The following is a 14,450-nucleotide window of genomic DNA, read 5'->3' on the forward strand; positions in this document are numbered from 1 at the left end:
GACGGCAGCCTAGCAGAGGAAGTTTTTCGGCTCTGACGATCAGATTCAAATAAAGAAATGAGGCTAATTTTTACCCGACTGCCAAGAAGCTACAGCTCTTATTCAGCGACTTTTAATTTGAAACGACGTAATGAAACAGAAAGATATACATACATATGGTTACTTATAGAACAATACGTTCAGCAACTGGTGATTTACGGTCCTTAACAACTCAGTAAGCTAGAAAAAAGTGCAACAACTTGTTACTCCTTACTCTTGGCAGGCTGCCAAGTCCCGCCAGCGGCCTGGCACGATGCCAGACCCCGCCAAGCACTTGGCATGCCACTGTCTGGCATTTTAACACGCTTAAACGGCCGTAACCATCCTGTTGCATGCAAATGTGGGTTCATGCATAAACTTTGAAGCTTAATTCTTGTTAGGAAGGCTCAATTAAGTCGATTTTTTAGCTTGCTTTTTCGCTCTTTGTTTTCTTGCCTTTTTGACGGCCTGTTATGTTTTCTAAATAAGTTGAAATGCTCTTTAATTACCTATAGTAAAGTTATTAGCTGTGTGATTAGACTTATTGTGTGATAAGATTAGAAGTTTTTGGTCAACAATGATGCAAAATAAAGCAGTAATAATGTCGATTGTAACAAAGTAATAGTATCAAGTACTATCAAAGCTAATAAGTTGCCTCATTCAAAGCATATACATATGCATACTTTGTCAGCCAAAGGAAAGCTGACCACATCATTTACCAAACTTGGAAGCACGCAAAAGTAAGTAGGTTCTTTTTATATAGGTACCTAATCATATTTTTATGAAACACATTATAATAAAAGTGGTTGCATAACTTCGCTGCACTGATAAGAGATAGCAGCAAAGATGAATGAACGATTGTAACTGCAGGTGCATCCTGATGATAAAGCTTACACAATGGTTGAGATAATACGGCTTTGTCCCAAGGCTTAAGTGCGTAATACTGGGTAGGCCTAATGGAAATATAAAGTTGATTCATATTGTTTTTTTGATGAATTTATCGTGAAGTAAACTGTGGGCAGTGGGTCCCAGATGTCATTGTTCACCTTTGACGTCAGACAGATCAGGTCATTCAGAAACCAGGAAGTCTGACATTTAGTCTTAACCAAGTGGTATCGGGTTGCCCAGATAACTGTGTTGAGAAGGTTAGATATAGCTAGTTAGTTGAAGTATGTACGTATGTAAATCTCTGGTACTTACGTTTATGTGCCTGGAAGCTGATTCCAAAATAGTTGAGAAAAGGCTAGGCAGATAATTTAAATGAAGAGGTCTTCAAGTACAGCTCATTATTCATGATTTACAGCATTAATTAGAGAAGTACTGTACTACGTAATTATCTTATGGGCGATAGTAATTAACGCTCGATGCTATCCGATATGCGTTTATTATGAACATATTAACACTTGTATGTGAATAGTAAAGTTACGATCGGTAATAACGCATGTGGTGATGCAGTTATAATGGTTTTCTATATATATGGCAACTAGAATCAAACTTAGTTATAATTTTGACGTTCATAAGTGCTTTAAAGGCCTAAATGAAATAAAAAAATAATTAAAAAAATAAATAATATAAATTGGTTAATGAGGTTTCTGCTTTTTGATAAATTAACACTTTGTAGACCTATCTTATTAGAATTAGTTTATGTTCTCTGGTCGATACGATTTCACCCGCATCCTAGGAGAACTACAAGCGATCGGGTAAAAAGTACCTAGACTGTCTGTGTACCAAACAGTGCAGTAGTTTCGGCATAAAAGCGCGACAGACAGAATTATTTTTGCATTTTAATGTTATTACATTTAGCAATGTTTGCTACGATAATGTAAAATTCCACTTAAGGGAAGTAATATGAATAACATTTTCAAATTATAAAACTTGTTAAACTTTTTTGATAGTCGCTTGCGCTTCAACTGAGCGGTCACATCTTCGATACAGACTGGATTTATTTGGCTATCTATTGATTCGGCTTCACAGATTTTTCTTAGCACCTAGGAGTTTGTGTTATTTACCTCTAAGAAAATTATAAATATAAATATAAGCTTAAGTTTGAAATAAAAACAAGTATAACATACACATTTAAGTACCTACTGAAAAACTAATTAAACCATCACCGGGAAAGTCTCACCGCGTAAGATCTGTAAGTACGATACAAATAAATGATTCAATCTCAATGAGTCAGAGGTCAGTGACCCCACCTGTGTGACCCACTGCGATCTGCCGCAGGGTAGAAAGTTTTCGAGAAAGGCACCGCAATGACCTTGTCACGAAGAATGCGGTAGGTGTGTTTATTTAAATTTTTAAGTATTATAAATATTTTATTTCTATACTATCCTTAGTTGGTGTAAATGTGAAAGTTAGTGTGTCTGTTTGTATGGTTTTTATGCAGAAATTAATGGACCGATTTTAATGGGACTTGGTGCACAGATAGTTTAGAGCCTAAGAGAGGATATAGGATACTTTTTATCCGAGTGAATGGAGTGGTTCCCAAAAGACGCGGGTGCAAAGGCGGGAACAAAGTTAGTCTATCTGTTTATCCGGGTTTATGCAAAAAATCACTGAACCGATTTTAATGGGATTTGATAGTCTAAAGCTTAAAAAAGAAAAAATAAAATACTGTCGGGACACCCTTTTCACACACGGTTGGTTAGCCCCATAGTAAGTTATTAATTAACTTGTGTTATGGGTGCTAACACAACTGATAAACTACATATAGCTACATATATACATATTTATAAATATTGTAACACCCAGACCACGATCAACAAGCATGCTCATCACACAAATGTCGACCGAACCGGGAATCGAACCCGGGACCTCAGATTCGGCAGTCCGGCTTGGTGACCATTGCGCCATAGAGGTCGTCAACTTAATAATAATGCTTAATCCTGATGGTTTTATCCTAGTAGTTCCCACAGGACGCGGGGCATATACATAACTAGTTAAATATTAAGAATAATATTTTGTAACTTCAATGTAAGCGAAAGGCGCTAATCTTCGTGAATTTAGTTGTTGAAAGTGCAACTGACGATAATCAATGAATGAATAGGCGGAATAGGCCAATAAAATGCCGGCGTCGCCAATGTCAAGGTTTTGTTGCGAGTTTACGCCGTTTGTGTGACGACTGGAGAAAATTACTTCTGAGATCATTAATTATTTGGATGTGAAAAATGATTTTGCCCAAATCTAGATTTTGTCTATTGATTGTGACATACCTATATGTATGAGAATACGTGTATTATGAACCCAAGGCGCTATTCCACTAATGTGCGACACAATGTACTAAATGGCACTTCTAGTCTACTCGCGCAAACAGTAATAAATCGCGTTCGATATAATTATAATTACCAATAGGTACGCGAATTGCAGGAACAAGTGTACACCTTGCCTAACTGCCTACCGTATATTATTTTCCTTCTCGTCTCAATCCATCCTAAGGTTGTCCGGAAGCCCATTATGTCACCTACTTTAATGAGTTCTTAGATAAAAAAAAAAATTGGTGTACCTAATAAAATATATCTTTCTATATAACTAACTTGTACGCGAATACAGGCTAGCAGTGGACTTGCGATGCGTACACAAAATCTGCTAACAATTTAGTTGTCTCCATAACCTTTTTCTGTTCAGTCGAGTTGACAACGCTAGGTGCTAAAGATGACTCTATTTTCTCTCACAGCACGCTTTCTTAATCAGGCTAATAGTTCGGCAGACAATTGTTTGTGTTATCATGATCTGCTAATTTTCCACTTCCTGGGTCTGTCACTGTGTGACTGTGTCGCTGTTTTGTGGCAACTTTTATATGGGTTTCAGTCCCGTTTGATGTTTTATAGTACTAGTGTGGTTGAAGAGTTAAGTCGTCTGGGTTTATGTTGATGAAAGTTAAGTAATTGATAAATTATAGGTATCTAGGTACACCTATAATTTGGGGAAATACTTCATTGTCTTAATTATTTGTGTAGGTTCATTTAGTAGTTTATATAGAAGAATATTTAAAAGAAATTAGTATACCTATTCCTATTTTCTATCAAAATTAATGTATGCGTTATGTGATTTCCAAATGAAATTACTCTTTTTCCAATTTTAATTTTAAATCCATTTTGTAATAACAAACACAAAGTCCAGTTCATATTAATTCTACGTAGGTACATGGAATATAATTCCTTTTACTTTGAAAGCTGCATTCCTCGAACACAGCTACCTACCGCCCACGGCGAGCTCGACATCAAAGGATATTCTCGGATTGCAATTACGTGGCTTCCCGGAACTGCAGCCAGGGAGCTCTAGGGGGTTCTAGGGGGATCTAGGGGGCTTATGAATCAATAACAGCCACCCTGCAGCCTTCCGTCCGTTGCCATGGGAACCTTTTAGTCTAGATACAAGTGCGTGGGCTGTACCTCCACTCGTTGCCATGGCAACCAGCCATGTAGTTGGATCTGTTAGTGTGTGCCGTGCACCCCCCTTTTATATTGATTTATTGGTGGAGGCTGCTAGTTGCAGGTATATTTTATTCTCGCTGTTATGTAAGTTTTGTTTGAGCATAATATTTTTGAATAAAATATGTGAGAATATGATAGGATAATGTTAGGACACATAGGCTTACATATTGAATGTTCAAGTTGAATTTTTACCATGACAAGCTTCAATCTTTTCAAACAAATGAGTTTTTGAAACAAAGAATTGCTGAAATGTTTGGTAAACTGATGGCCTCGGGTGTTTTATCCGGGTGCGGGAAATATGTCCCTATGGAGAAGGGTAGAACTGCGGGGAAAAGCTAGTTAAAAATAAGGAATTTTCGGTAACAAAGGCCTTAGGAACCAAAATAAAAAAAAGATGTAAAAATCTCCGCAAACGTATGTCCTACTGAAAGAAAACATGACCGTAACGCAGAAAAAATCGGCAAAATATGTCTCGTGAACGAATTACATCGCTTTCACTGACTCCAGATCAGTCTATTCGCGATGCTTCGGTCCAACACGATGCCACGATTCGACACAAGCCACCATGCCAAACTGCTTTCCAATCTTCCACAGTATAAACAAAAAACGATCGCCTGTTTAGGAGGATTTCGTTATTTAGGTTGCGTCTACACGATGCATGTAGCTGGAGCAAGTTAACACGCGCAAGTGACAAGAGCACGCGGGTGGATATTTTGCTTTGGTACATGCGCGAGTCGCTGGACTCGCAGTTATTAATGCATCTAACCTGCGCATGTGCCTCAATATGAGCAAGCTACTTGCACCGTGTAGATCATCATCACTGCTGAACGTAGGCCTCTCCTAATAGACGCCACCCATCCATCAGCAGCCTGCATCCATAGAATACTTGCTTACTTTAAATTATCTCGCGCAGCTGGCTGATCTCTCAAAAGAGAACAGCTGTTGTGGCTGATAATGGGTTCTCACTAAATAATGTTCTAACAGAAATAAAACACCACTCTACTTTTCTTTTTTAACAACTGTCATTATTGGCACCAGAGCCAAATCCAGCATCAAAGCTATTGCGGCTACAGCACTGAGGCACACCTTGATAATGACCTGACGACGTAGAGGAACTCCTAGCGCGAAGAGTAGTTCAGCTACCACTTGGGTAAGCTCCCCTGAATGATGCCAGCGATGCCAAATAGCCCCAGCATTGACCAGAAGTAAAGCTGCACCAGTGCTGCAAATATACGCCTGCAATTCAACATAGGAGTTATTAGAAAGTGGTTTCCCAGAGCAAAATCACACAATTATTATGCACAGTAATGACGGGATGTTTAAACGGACAAATTGGCAGTCTTTAAGGCTTTCTAAAGGTTTAACAGAACAGGCGTTAAATGATATCAATTAACGGAACGTAACTTCGGTCCACCAACTTTTTCTTGCCACCGAATGTTATTGTATTTCCACACAAATTCACTTTTTCCTTTACATCTTAACGACAATACGTTATTCATAATATGCATAGATGCTGATATTCGGTGGCTAACAGTCAATATGCTATGAACGCAGCCTAAAAATCAAACTTGAGTTTAATATGATACCTGCATAGCTTTGCCCCCGCAGCGGTCAGCTCCCGCACAGAGGGCTAAACCAGTCACAGCTACGCAGTAAGTCACCAGAACTCCACCAGATACCGACTGCTCCCAACGAAAGACCCTCAGAGATCGCACGTGCATCGTCAGAACTGATACCAGCAGAATCATGGCAATCAGTCGCAGAGCAAGTAGGGGAACTCGCTCGTTGCCAGGGGTAGGCTCCCCTTGACCAGGGCGGGTTTGGGTCCACTGGGGTAAAAAAAGCCACGAAAAATATGCAATACGATACTAGGTTAATTGATAGATCTCTGCATTCTGTTAAAGTTGTTAATATGCTTTATATGAAACTCATTTTATTTTATAGCGAGCATTGATTTAAGAATGGTTAAACCATTATTGATACGGACATTGCAAGGCCAGGCTTCGTCATCCGGATGCATCTATTCGCTCAAGACTCTGAAAAATTTACGACAACTTTCAAAATCACTCACTTCGAAACTCATATTGGCTGTAGTTTTCTTTTCACAATCATATCCAGAGTAGTCGGGCAGTAATAGAACCGCTCATTATCCAACCATGTAATATCGCACGTGACGCCATGACAGGTGGAATCCATAGAGAATGTAGAATGTGACGAGAGCAAGGAGGCGGATGATTTGAGTTTTTACTCGAATGATGTTGCACCTTTTTTGTGGAGTCATATCTGGATTGTGTTACTTTTTTTATTGAACCTAGTTTTGTATGCATTGTTGTTACAGAGTATTGTGGTCATTTTATTCGGATATTGTTGAAAACGTTTTCTCTGTTGAGTTAAAGTCCATTTGCTGATGCTTCTAAAGTTTCTGTGTCTTAGTCTAGTTGGCTGCTTTCTTCGTTTCACCTAAATTACTTAACCACATCTGGTATTGATTTGAGGAATAAACAGTCCATTTAAAATTAAATTCTTTCTACAATACTTTCCACATCTTCATTATTATTAACCATACTTTCTGTTATTCCAGGGTTATCAGCATCGACATGTCAGTTTCCCGGTGCCCCTGCACACTGCAAGGTGACCTTCTCCGAGGACTCGATGTCTGAAGGCACCATAGCCTCGTACGAGTGTGAACGAGGCTTCGAACTCCTGGGACCAGCCAGGAGACTGTGTGGCGCCAATGGGAAGTGGACGCCTGATGGCATTCCTTTTTGTGGTGAGTTATTTAGTAATGTAGATTTGATAAATTGTTCTTAAGAACTAGCCTGAGGAAAGGGGCAATAGTACAGAAAACGACGAGCCACCATTTTCCTTTTTAAAGAACGTTTTCCGAGCAAAATAAAACTCCATGTAAAAGATTGAATTCGCCGTTATCGCGCTAAAGGGAAATAGGAATTCATTTGTTTATTGAGTGCAGATTCCTGCTTTGAAGCATTGCAGCTTTGGGTAGATTTTACTGCACAAAGCTGTAATTTCTCTATACAAAGAATTTTCTTGGAAACACCCAGAATCTGTATATCTACGTAGTAAACTGCCAAATACCTTGATGACACAAGAGGCTTTGAATATAACATATCTTTAGGATGGCCACGCACCACACGGTAGTAGTTACCTAATGGAAGATGGTTACCACATACTATCGTATCTTCCTGGTCATTAGTTGCGTTTCACTTTAATATCAAAAGCTACATTAGAAAGAGAGTATTAATTCACTATGTATCCCTTCAAAAAAGTATTAATTAAAAGCATAAATCGATCATGATGAAGGAAAGAATAAAAAGATATGTTAATTAAATTACTTAACAAAAATCAATCATTATAAAGTAGGAGCGAAACAATAAAATCGTGACGAAATCGTAATATAAAATTTCAATAGAATAATAGAAAAAACTACATAACAAAGGGCATTAGTAGGTATACTTTCTTTGAGAGTTGTGGGATTGTGTTACAAAGAATCTCCGCTTTTTAGACGCCATTCATAGTCTTGTGAAATGTTTTCACGAAGAAAGTAAAAGTCGGTCATGTAGCAGGGTTGGCAAGTATTGTACTTGTGGTTAATTCAATTTGACGCATTGTGTATTGTTTAGATCGTCTTATTAACGTCTGCGAGAGAATTGTTGCTGTAAGAAATTACGACTTACGACATTGAAGACGGAACTTTACTTTTTCGATTTAAATGATTGAAATACTAGTTTTTGGCCGCGGTTTCCTGAAGGAACTATTTTCCGCACTTCGATAAAAAGTAGCTTACATGTAACTGATGTAATTTGACAAAACGATTTGCTTGAATAATGAGATTTGAATACTTGATCAAAAACTTCGTCGCTTGGCTTCGGTAGAGTCTGGGCCTTATGTCTGCATCAACGCGAGACGGTGGAGTTAAATAATAAAGACAGTTGGCTGTTTGCTGAGGATTTGTGTTTATAATAATGGTAATCCATAAATTTCTATTAATATTTTAATTAAATAATCCTTAGAAATCATATTTCTTTCAATCGCCTGTAGGTAGGTACTAATACTTATATAAACTCATAACCCAAGAAGCATCACAAACATACATATACACACACTTTATTATAAGATAGAAAGGTGACAGTTGTGACAATGTTACGCCCGACCCCCGTGTCGTAAGGTTACACCCAGCGACACGTCACGTCACATCAGCGTCATGCCGTGGTCTTTGTCTATGGTGTGACGAATCGTGACAACTGTCCAAAACGACACTCTCACTTCAATAATCGAGGGATGGTTTAGAAACTTCTTCGAAAAGCTAGATGAAATATAGCTTCTATAACTAAGAGATAATGTAGCCTCTCAGCTTTAGAATTTTTAAATCTGTTCTGTTGTTTTTGATGACAAACAAAAAAAATCCTCTCTATTATGTTACTATAGAAGCCTATGAAGATAATAGGTATCTATTTATAATCGCACATATAGGCTTAGGTTACAAACGATTCTGAAATACCAAGAAGCTCAATAGGGTTGTCGAAAATTCACTAGGCTGCGGGATTGTTCGAAAGAGTTACCGCGGCCCTGGTACATAAAAGGCCTACGACGGAACACGACGGTTTTTAGTCAGTAAGAGTCTGACACTCCCTCACCGCTGCTAACCCACAGGAGGGGTAAAAGGTGTAGCTTTTACCCAACAATCAAGAAGGGTTATGTTTTTACACTCGGTAAATCAATTTTAACACAAGAAAGCTTCAAAAAAAACTAAAACAGAATCATAAATCAATTGGACACGCGGTTGAAGCATCGCTCAAGGCGCTAGTACATGGTGCTCCAGTTGCCATCACACCTGTGAATGATATTACTTATTAAGTACCGGTACAGTTATGATCATCTGTACCATTCAATTATTGTACCGCCCGTAGCTTAAATGTTCGTTATTATGAACACTTTTTTTCGTCGTTTTGGTTAAAGATGGGAAGAAGAGGCTGTAGAATGGACATTGAACTGTGGGCTGTAGTTGGTTAACTGAATGTTTATTCTGAAGATAATCGTGAATCCTATCAAACTTTTTAGGCCTAATTCCCTGAAAACATAAATGTCCGCTTTTTTAAATCAACTGCTTCGAAATGTTATATAGTAAACAGCTGTTTATATATTCTGTGGGTACAATCGGGTGTCTAATACCGGCCCCATAGCTACTCGTTACTGTAATGTACCCCATCAAACTATCTGCATGAACATATCCATGCTAACGACTGATTAAGTTTGTAGAGTGCAGTGAGCCCTTAGTATGATTATTCTTTGACAGAAATGTTTATAAAACAATAAATTATGCCCTGAATATTGATTAATATGCTTACTCGCGTGGACCGTCTTTGATAACTGTTACTGTTACAGCCTTTTTATCGTCCCACTGCTGGGCACAGGCCTCCCCTCACACGGAGAAGGATTGAGCATTAATCACCACGCTTGCTCAATGCGGGTTGGTGATTTCAGACTTTATAGTCCAGGTTTCCTCAAGATGTTTTCCTTCACGTTTGTCTTTGTTTGTTTTTCTGTTTGTCTTTGATAAAGCTCAACTTAAAGCTTAGTTGAATGAATGCCTAGTAAAAAAGCAGCATAGGTATAAAGCCCACTGATCAAGGAGAGCTTTAGATGCAAAATAATCAAGCTATAACTAAAACACTTATGTTCTTACTACAAAAACTTAATCATATGTCAAACACTTGTCTAAAAAAAATGTGACTGCAAAGTGGACCTTATTTCATAATCTGTCATTTTTTTAGACAAGTCTTAAATTGGCGTTTAAAGGTTTTTGTGGTAAGACGGCTAGTTTTTCCACAAGTATGTACTTCTAACCACTGTCTACAATGGACAGGTACTAAGTTATATGTAAGTTGTTAAAGCACCAGTTATTTCAAGTTCCGTATTGATATGAAGTCCCGTTATCGTCCGCCATATGTTCGGGGGCGACAGTGTTGCCAGAATTATAATTATTATTTACACCTTTGTTATATTATAACAGGTGTTTTTTTTGCTGACTTTGAAGTTGGGAGTTTGTTATGTACGTTTGTAAAAAAACTTAAGTTGAAATATTTGCTTCGTTGTTTTTTTTTCATGTCTGTTTCGTTAAACACTTAATTATTGAACTTAACTGTACTTATTTATTTATTTGAAAGTTACGCTTATGTTAATCTGGATTAGTAACCAATTTAAATATTTAATTAAAGAATTGACGGCTGCTAATTATAAACCAAATATTAAATTAAAATTTAAATAATTGACATGCAAAATATTGTAGCCATATTTGCATCAAAGTAAACTTACTTTCCAATAATTACTCCGAAAAAGGCACAACAATGTACGATTATCACTAAATCGATATAGGTCAAATAAGCGACAGTATCGAATCGGCACGATCACTCGATTATCGCTTAATTTGTATTCGATTCGCGCCCATGATTCACCTGTGACACAAAATCCTCCTTATGGTGTCTATGGCCTACAAACAAATGACATACGATTAATATTCGAAGATATTGCCCACGGAGTAAGGAAAGGTGAGTGGAGATGCCAAAACTTTGGTAGGTCACGCGCCTTCTTATAGGTCAACTCAAGTCAATGGGCTTGACCAAAACGATCAGTTCCTAGTGGTTCCTTGAGACATGTCAATGGTTTTTGTTTTTTTTTGTATTAAAAAAAATTATCGGGTCCAAAGATAAGGTGTATAAGGGCGAAAACAGTACCATTCCTCGTCTCCCGCTCACCCGCATTTTAGCGCGCTACTTTCTGAGGCGATCGATGTTTCGTTATGGCACCTCCGCTAGTCATTTTATTCTCCATGATATTGCCAGAGTAAAAAAATGGCTGTATTTTGAGGCAACGGAATTCTGTGTACTAATGAGAATCGAACCTCATATAATTATCGCGTGGGTGCGACATATCGTAACGGGTTTATCGTCACTACTTATATTTATCAATGGACTTTATGTGTAAGTATAGGTATATGTTAAAACGGTTTATTTACCTCAATTGTTTGGTATGAACTGTTGAATCTAAAATGTTCTCCCAGCAGACTTACGAGTTCTGAATAACGATCATTAATATCTGCCTAGCTTTTTTCCAACTATGTTGGCGCGGCTTCTAGACGAACTTGATGCAGCTGTTTACCAGTTTTTGGACAGTGCATGGAGCGACCATCTATCTGATCTCCCAATCCCATAGGACTAGATTTCATGGGGATGTTCTCAGCCATTGAAAATATATGACGTAACTGATTGTAAAAATAAAATGTTTGAAAAAATATGCAACGTTAATTTTCAGAGGATTGGTATATTTAAAAAAAAAATTATATCATGGATTTCCGCAAAAAACGCCTGATTTCATAATTTATTATTACTTATTGTCTAATTAGAAACCTGCTCTCCAAAACGAATATCCTATACGTTACAACATAACATAAAACAAACAGCTTAACTCTCTAAAATTAATAACTTTCAATTGTCACTATTATCCTAAGTACTCAATCAGACTAATAGGCTGTTGACAAAAGACTTCCGACGCGAATAAGGCAACTCATTACCATTACCATTGAATCGGTTCGGTTACCGCCTGAATCGCTCGGCCCATTGTCCCGGGTTATGAGGCCGATTCATTTGTATTCGATTATCGTAATAATCAATATGGTGACGATGTTTCGAGCTGTCATTTGTCAAGTGGCTGCAGGTTGGGTTACTTAAGAGCGTGTACGTCAACCGCGCGCCATTTGGCCTAAAATGGTACTTTTTAAACCACTGTTTCTCAGTAACTACTTATCCTATAACTATGTTATTTTTTAATAACGCAAGGTAATTTCACTGTCTATATAGTTAATTGAACATAAATTTCAATATGTGTAGTTTAAATACTTAAAACCCCTATAACGTAACAGGTGTTTTATAAAATTCCCGTTCAGCGTCTATTTCGAAGCTTAAATTCATGTGAAAACAGTGGCAAATCTAATCATATTTATTTTTTTACTCATAGACGAAATCCCCATGCCTATAGTTAGTTGAAAACATTTTTTGATTTAGGTCTCTATCTTTCAGAAAAAAATATTTTAACAATGTGAAAAATTGTGAATTTCAAATGCCTTTTTTACCTATCTATCTTACTTAATTTAATATAACAATTATTTACTATAGTAATATAACTCTTTCTTTAAAACATAAACTTTATATTATAATTTAAACTCTCATTTTTATTTTATTATAAATTATTTAAAAACTACTATAAAACGCTGCACGCGAGTCAACTCAAACCAGACCGCCGCAAGGCTTCACAGAGAGAGGACGTGTCGCTCCGTCACATCGCGTAGGGTGAATAACCTCTGCCGTGGATACCGAGAATAGAGTACATTTCAAGCGCGACCAACAAATCTTGATACATTACTATTTTATTTAAAGCTCAATTTTGAAGCATATTTTTTTTATCGATTGAGTTGAAATTTTGTTTGAATGTTCAGTTTTAATGACAATGTATGATTCTATATCCAATATGGCGGTATACCCAAGATGGAGAAAAAAATGTTTTAATGTATTCCTACGATATGGGTATCAAATGAAAGGGCTTGCTATGAATAACTCGAAAAAAAATGTGTCGCGAGTCTAAATCCAATATGGCGGACTCCTTAGGCTAGAAATCACTTATTGCAGATGTCTGTTACCAATCGAGCTATATTTTTTTTTTTTCATTTTGTATGTACCCAAATTTTGACTTTTGATCTCGAATAACTTTTGAAGCATATAGGATAGATAACTTAAAACTTTATTTGCAATGGTAAACCCAAGCTCTTAACCAATATTTGGCTTTCCGGCAATTGTTGTTATTTGACCACAATTTTTCGGTCTGGATGGACTGGACCATTCATATAAACAATCAATTTTTCAAATCGGTCCAGGCGTCTTTGAGAAATCGAGAACAATCACAAAATAATCTAATTGAAACCTCCTCCTTTCTTTTTTTGAAATCGGTTAAAATACAGAAACTCTTAACATTGTCATTAATCATCAGTCGACTATTTAGTACTGTTGAAAATTGTATGTAATATACAGAAAGTCCTCAAAACCAAGGTTTTCATAGGTGCCCGATTTTTTTGCAAAAGAGTGTAAGTATTAACGACTTATTTTCATGCTTTTATATTTTAGACATCCATAGACTTACACTATTTTCCCGCTATTAACTATTTACTAAATAATATATTTTTTGTTCTACCAATTTCACTCGAAAGGATCAAAATGGTTTGTGTGACTATACGTGAAGTATGATAGGCACGCACACAGCCGCGACGCTAGTCTGCGCGGTTTTTTGCGTTGAATTACCTAAAGTTGACATCGCGCGCCGAGCGTACACGCTCTTAAATGGAGCGTAGTGGAGTTTTGAGTACCTTAATTGATGGTATTTTTTGAATGTTTTATTTGAATTCAGAACTCTGTATTAATAGGGATAAGTAAAATGCTGAGCAAAAAGCTAATTATTTACTTTTTATAGTTTTCCGAGTCTATGATTCAACAACTTAATACAATAAAAAATTGCAAAATACAGTAATTTTTCTTATTAAGCCTCTTCTTTCTTTTCCAAACTGGTAGCAATGAACCTTAAGAAACATTTTAACCGAGTTCTCAAAAAAGGAGTTGGTTCACAATTCGGAAAGTATTTGTATTTTTTTATTTCACAATGTGTTACGAGGCCAGTGCAGTCTACTCTAGTATTCGATAGATTTAAACATTCATAGTGCGGCGTCGATCGATCGAGAAATTATAGATCTATGTGCAGCACGTGTGTACTGAAAAATTGTTCACATGACCTAAATTCTAGTTTTCTAAGTTTCAGTATTGATTTTCTTGAAATAGAAATAATATTCTAAGGTGGCGAATTAACGTTCTAGGAAAGAAAGATATCGAATCTAATATATTATTATGTAATAAAGAGGAATAATTATTTAGTTTGTTTGTA

General features: G+C 36.9%; 2 protein-coding genes across 4 annotated transcripts in view; one reads left to right on the forward strand and one right to left on the reverse strand.

Moving 5' to 3' along the window:
* Positions 1-14,450, forward strand: part of LOC110382350 (uncharacterized) — a 67,560-nt gene that overhangs the window by 17,601 nt on the left and 35,509 nt on the right. For all 3 annotated transcript variants that reach the window (XM_049838614.2, XM_049838599.2, XM_049838606.2), the window contains exon 2: positions 7,033-7,221. In XM_049838614.2, the coding sequence (XP_049694571.2) occupies positions 7,033-7,221 (189 nt within the window). The remainder of the gene's footprint in view (positions 1-7,032; positions 7,222-14,450) is intronic.
* On the reverse strand, positions 5,422-6,639 carry LOC110381398 (uncharacterized). The gene is made up of 3 exons (XM_021341716.3): positions 6,523-6,639; positions 6,038-6,280; positions 5,422-5,687 (listed from the first exon to the last, which is right to left on the reverse strand). The coding sequence occupies exons 1-3, from the start codon at positions 6,532-6,534 to the stop codon at positions 5,451-5,453; spliced, it is 492 nt and encodes a 163-aa protein (XP_021197391.1). The 5' UTR covers positions 6,535-6,639; the 3' UTR covers positions 5,422-5,450.

The sequence above is a fragment of the Helicoverpa armigera genome, chromosome 1, assembly GCF_030705265.1.
Source record: "Helicoverpa armigera isolate CAAS_96S chromosome 1, ASM3070526v1, whole genome shotgun sequence".
Taxonomy (NCBI): domain Eukaryota; kingdom Metazoa; phylum Arthropoda; class Insecta; order Lepidoptera; family Noctuidae; genus Helicoverpa; species Helicoverpa armigera.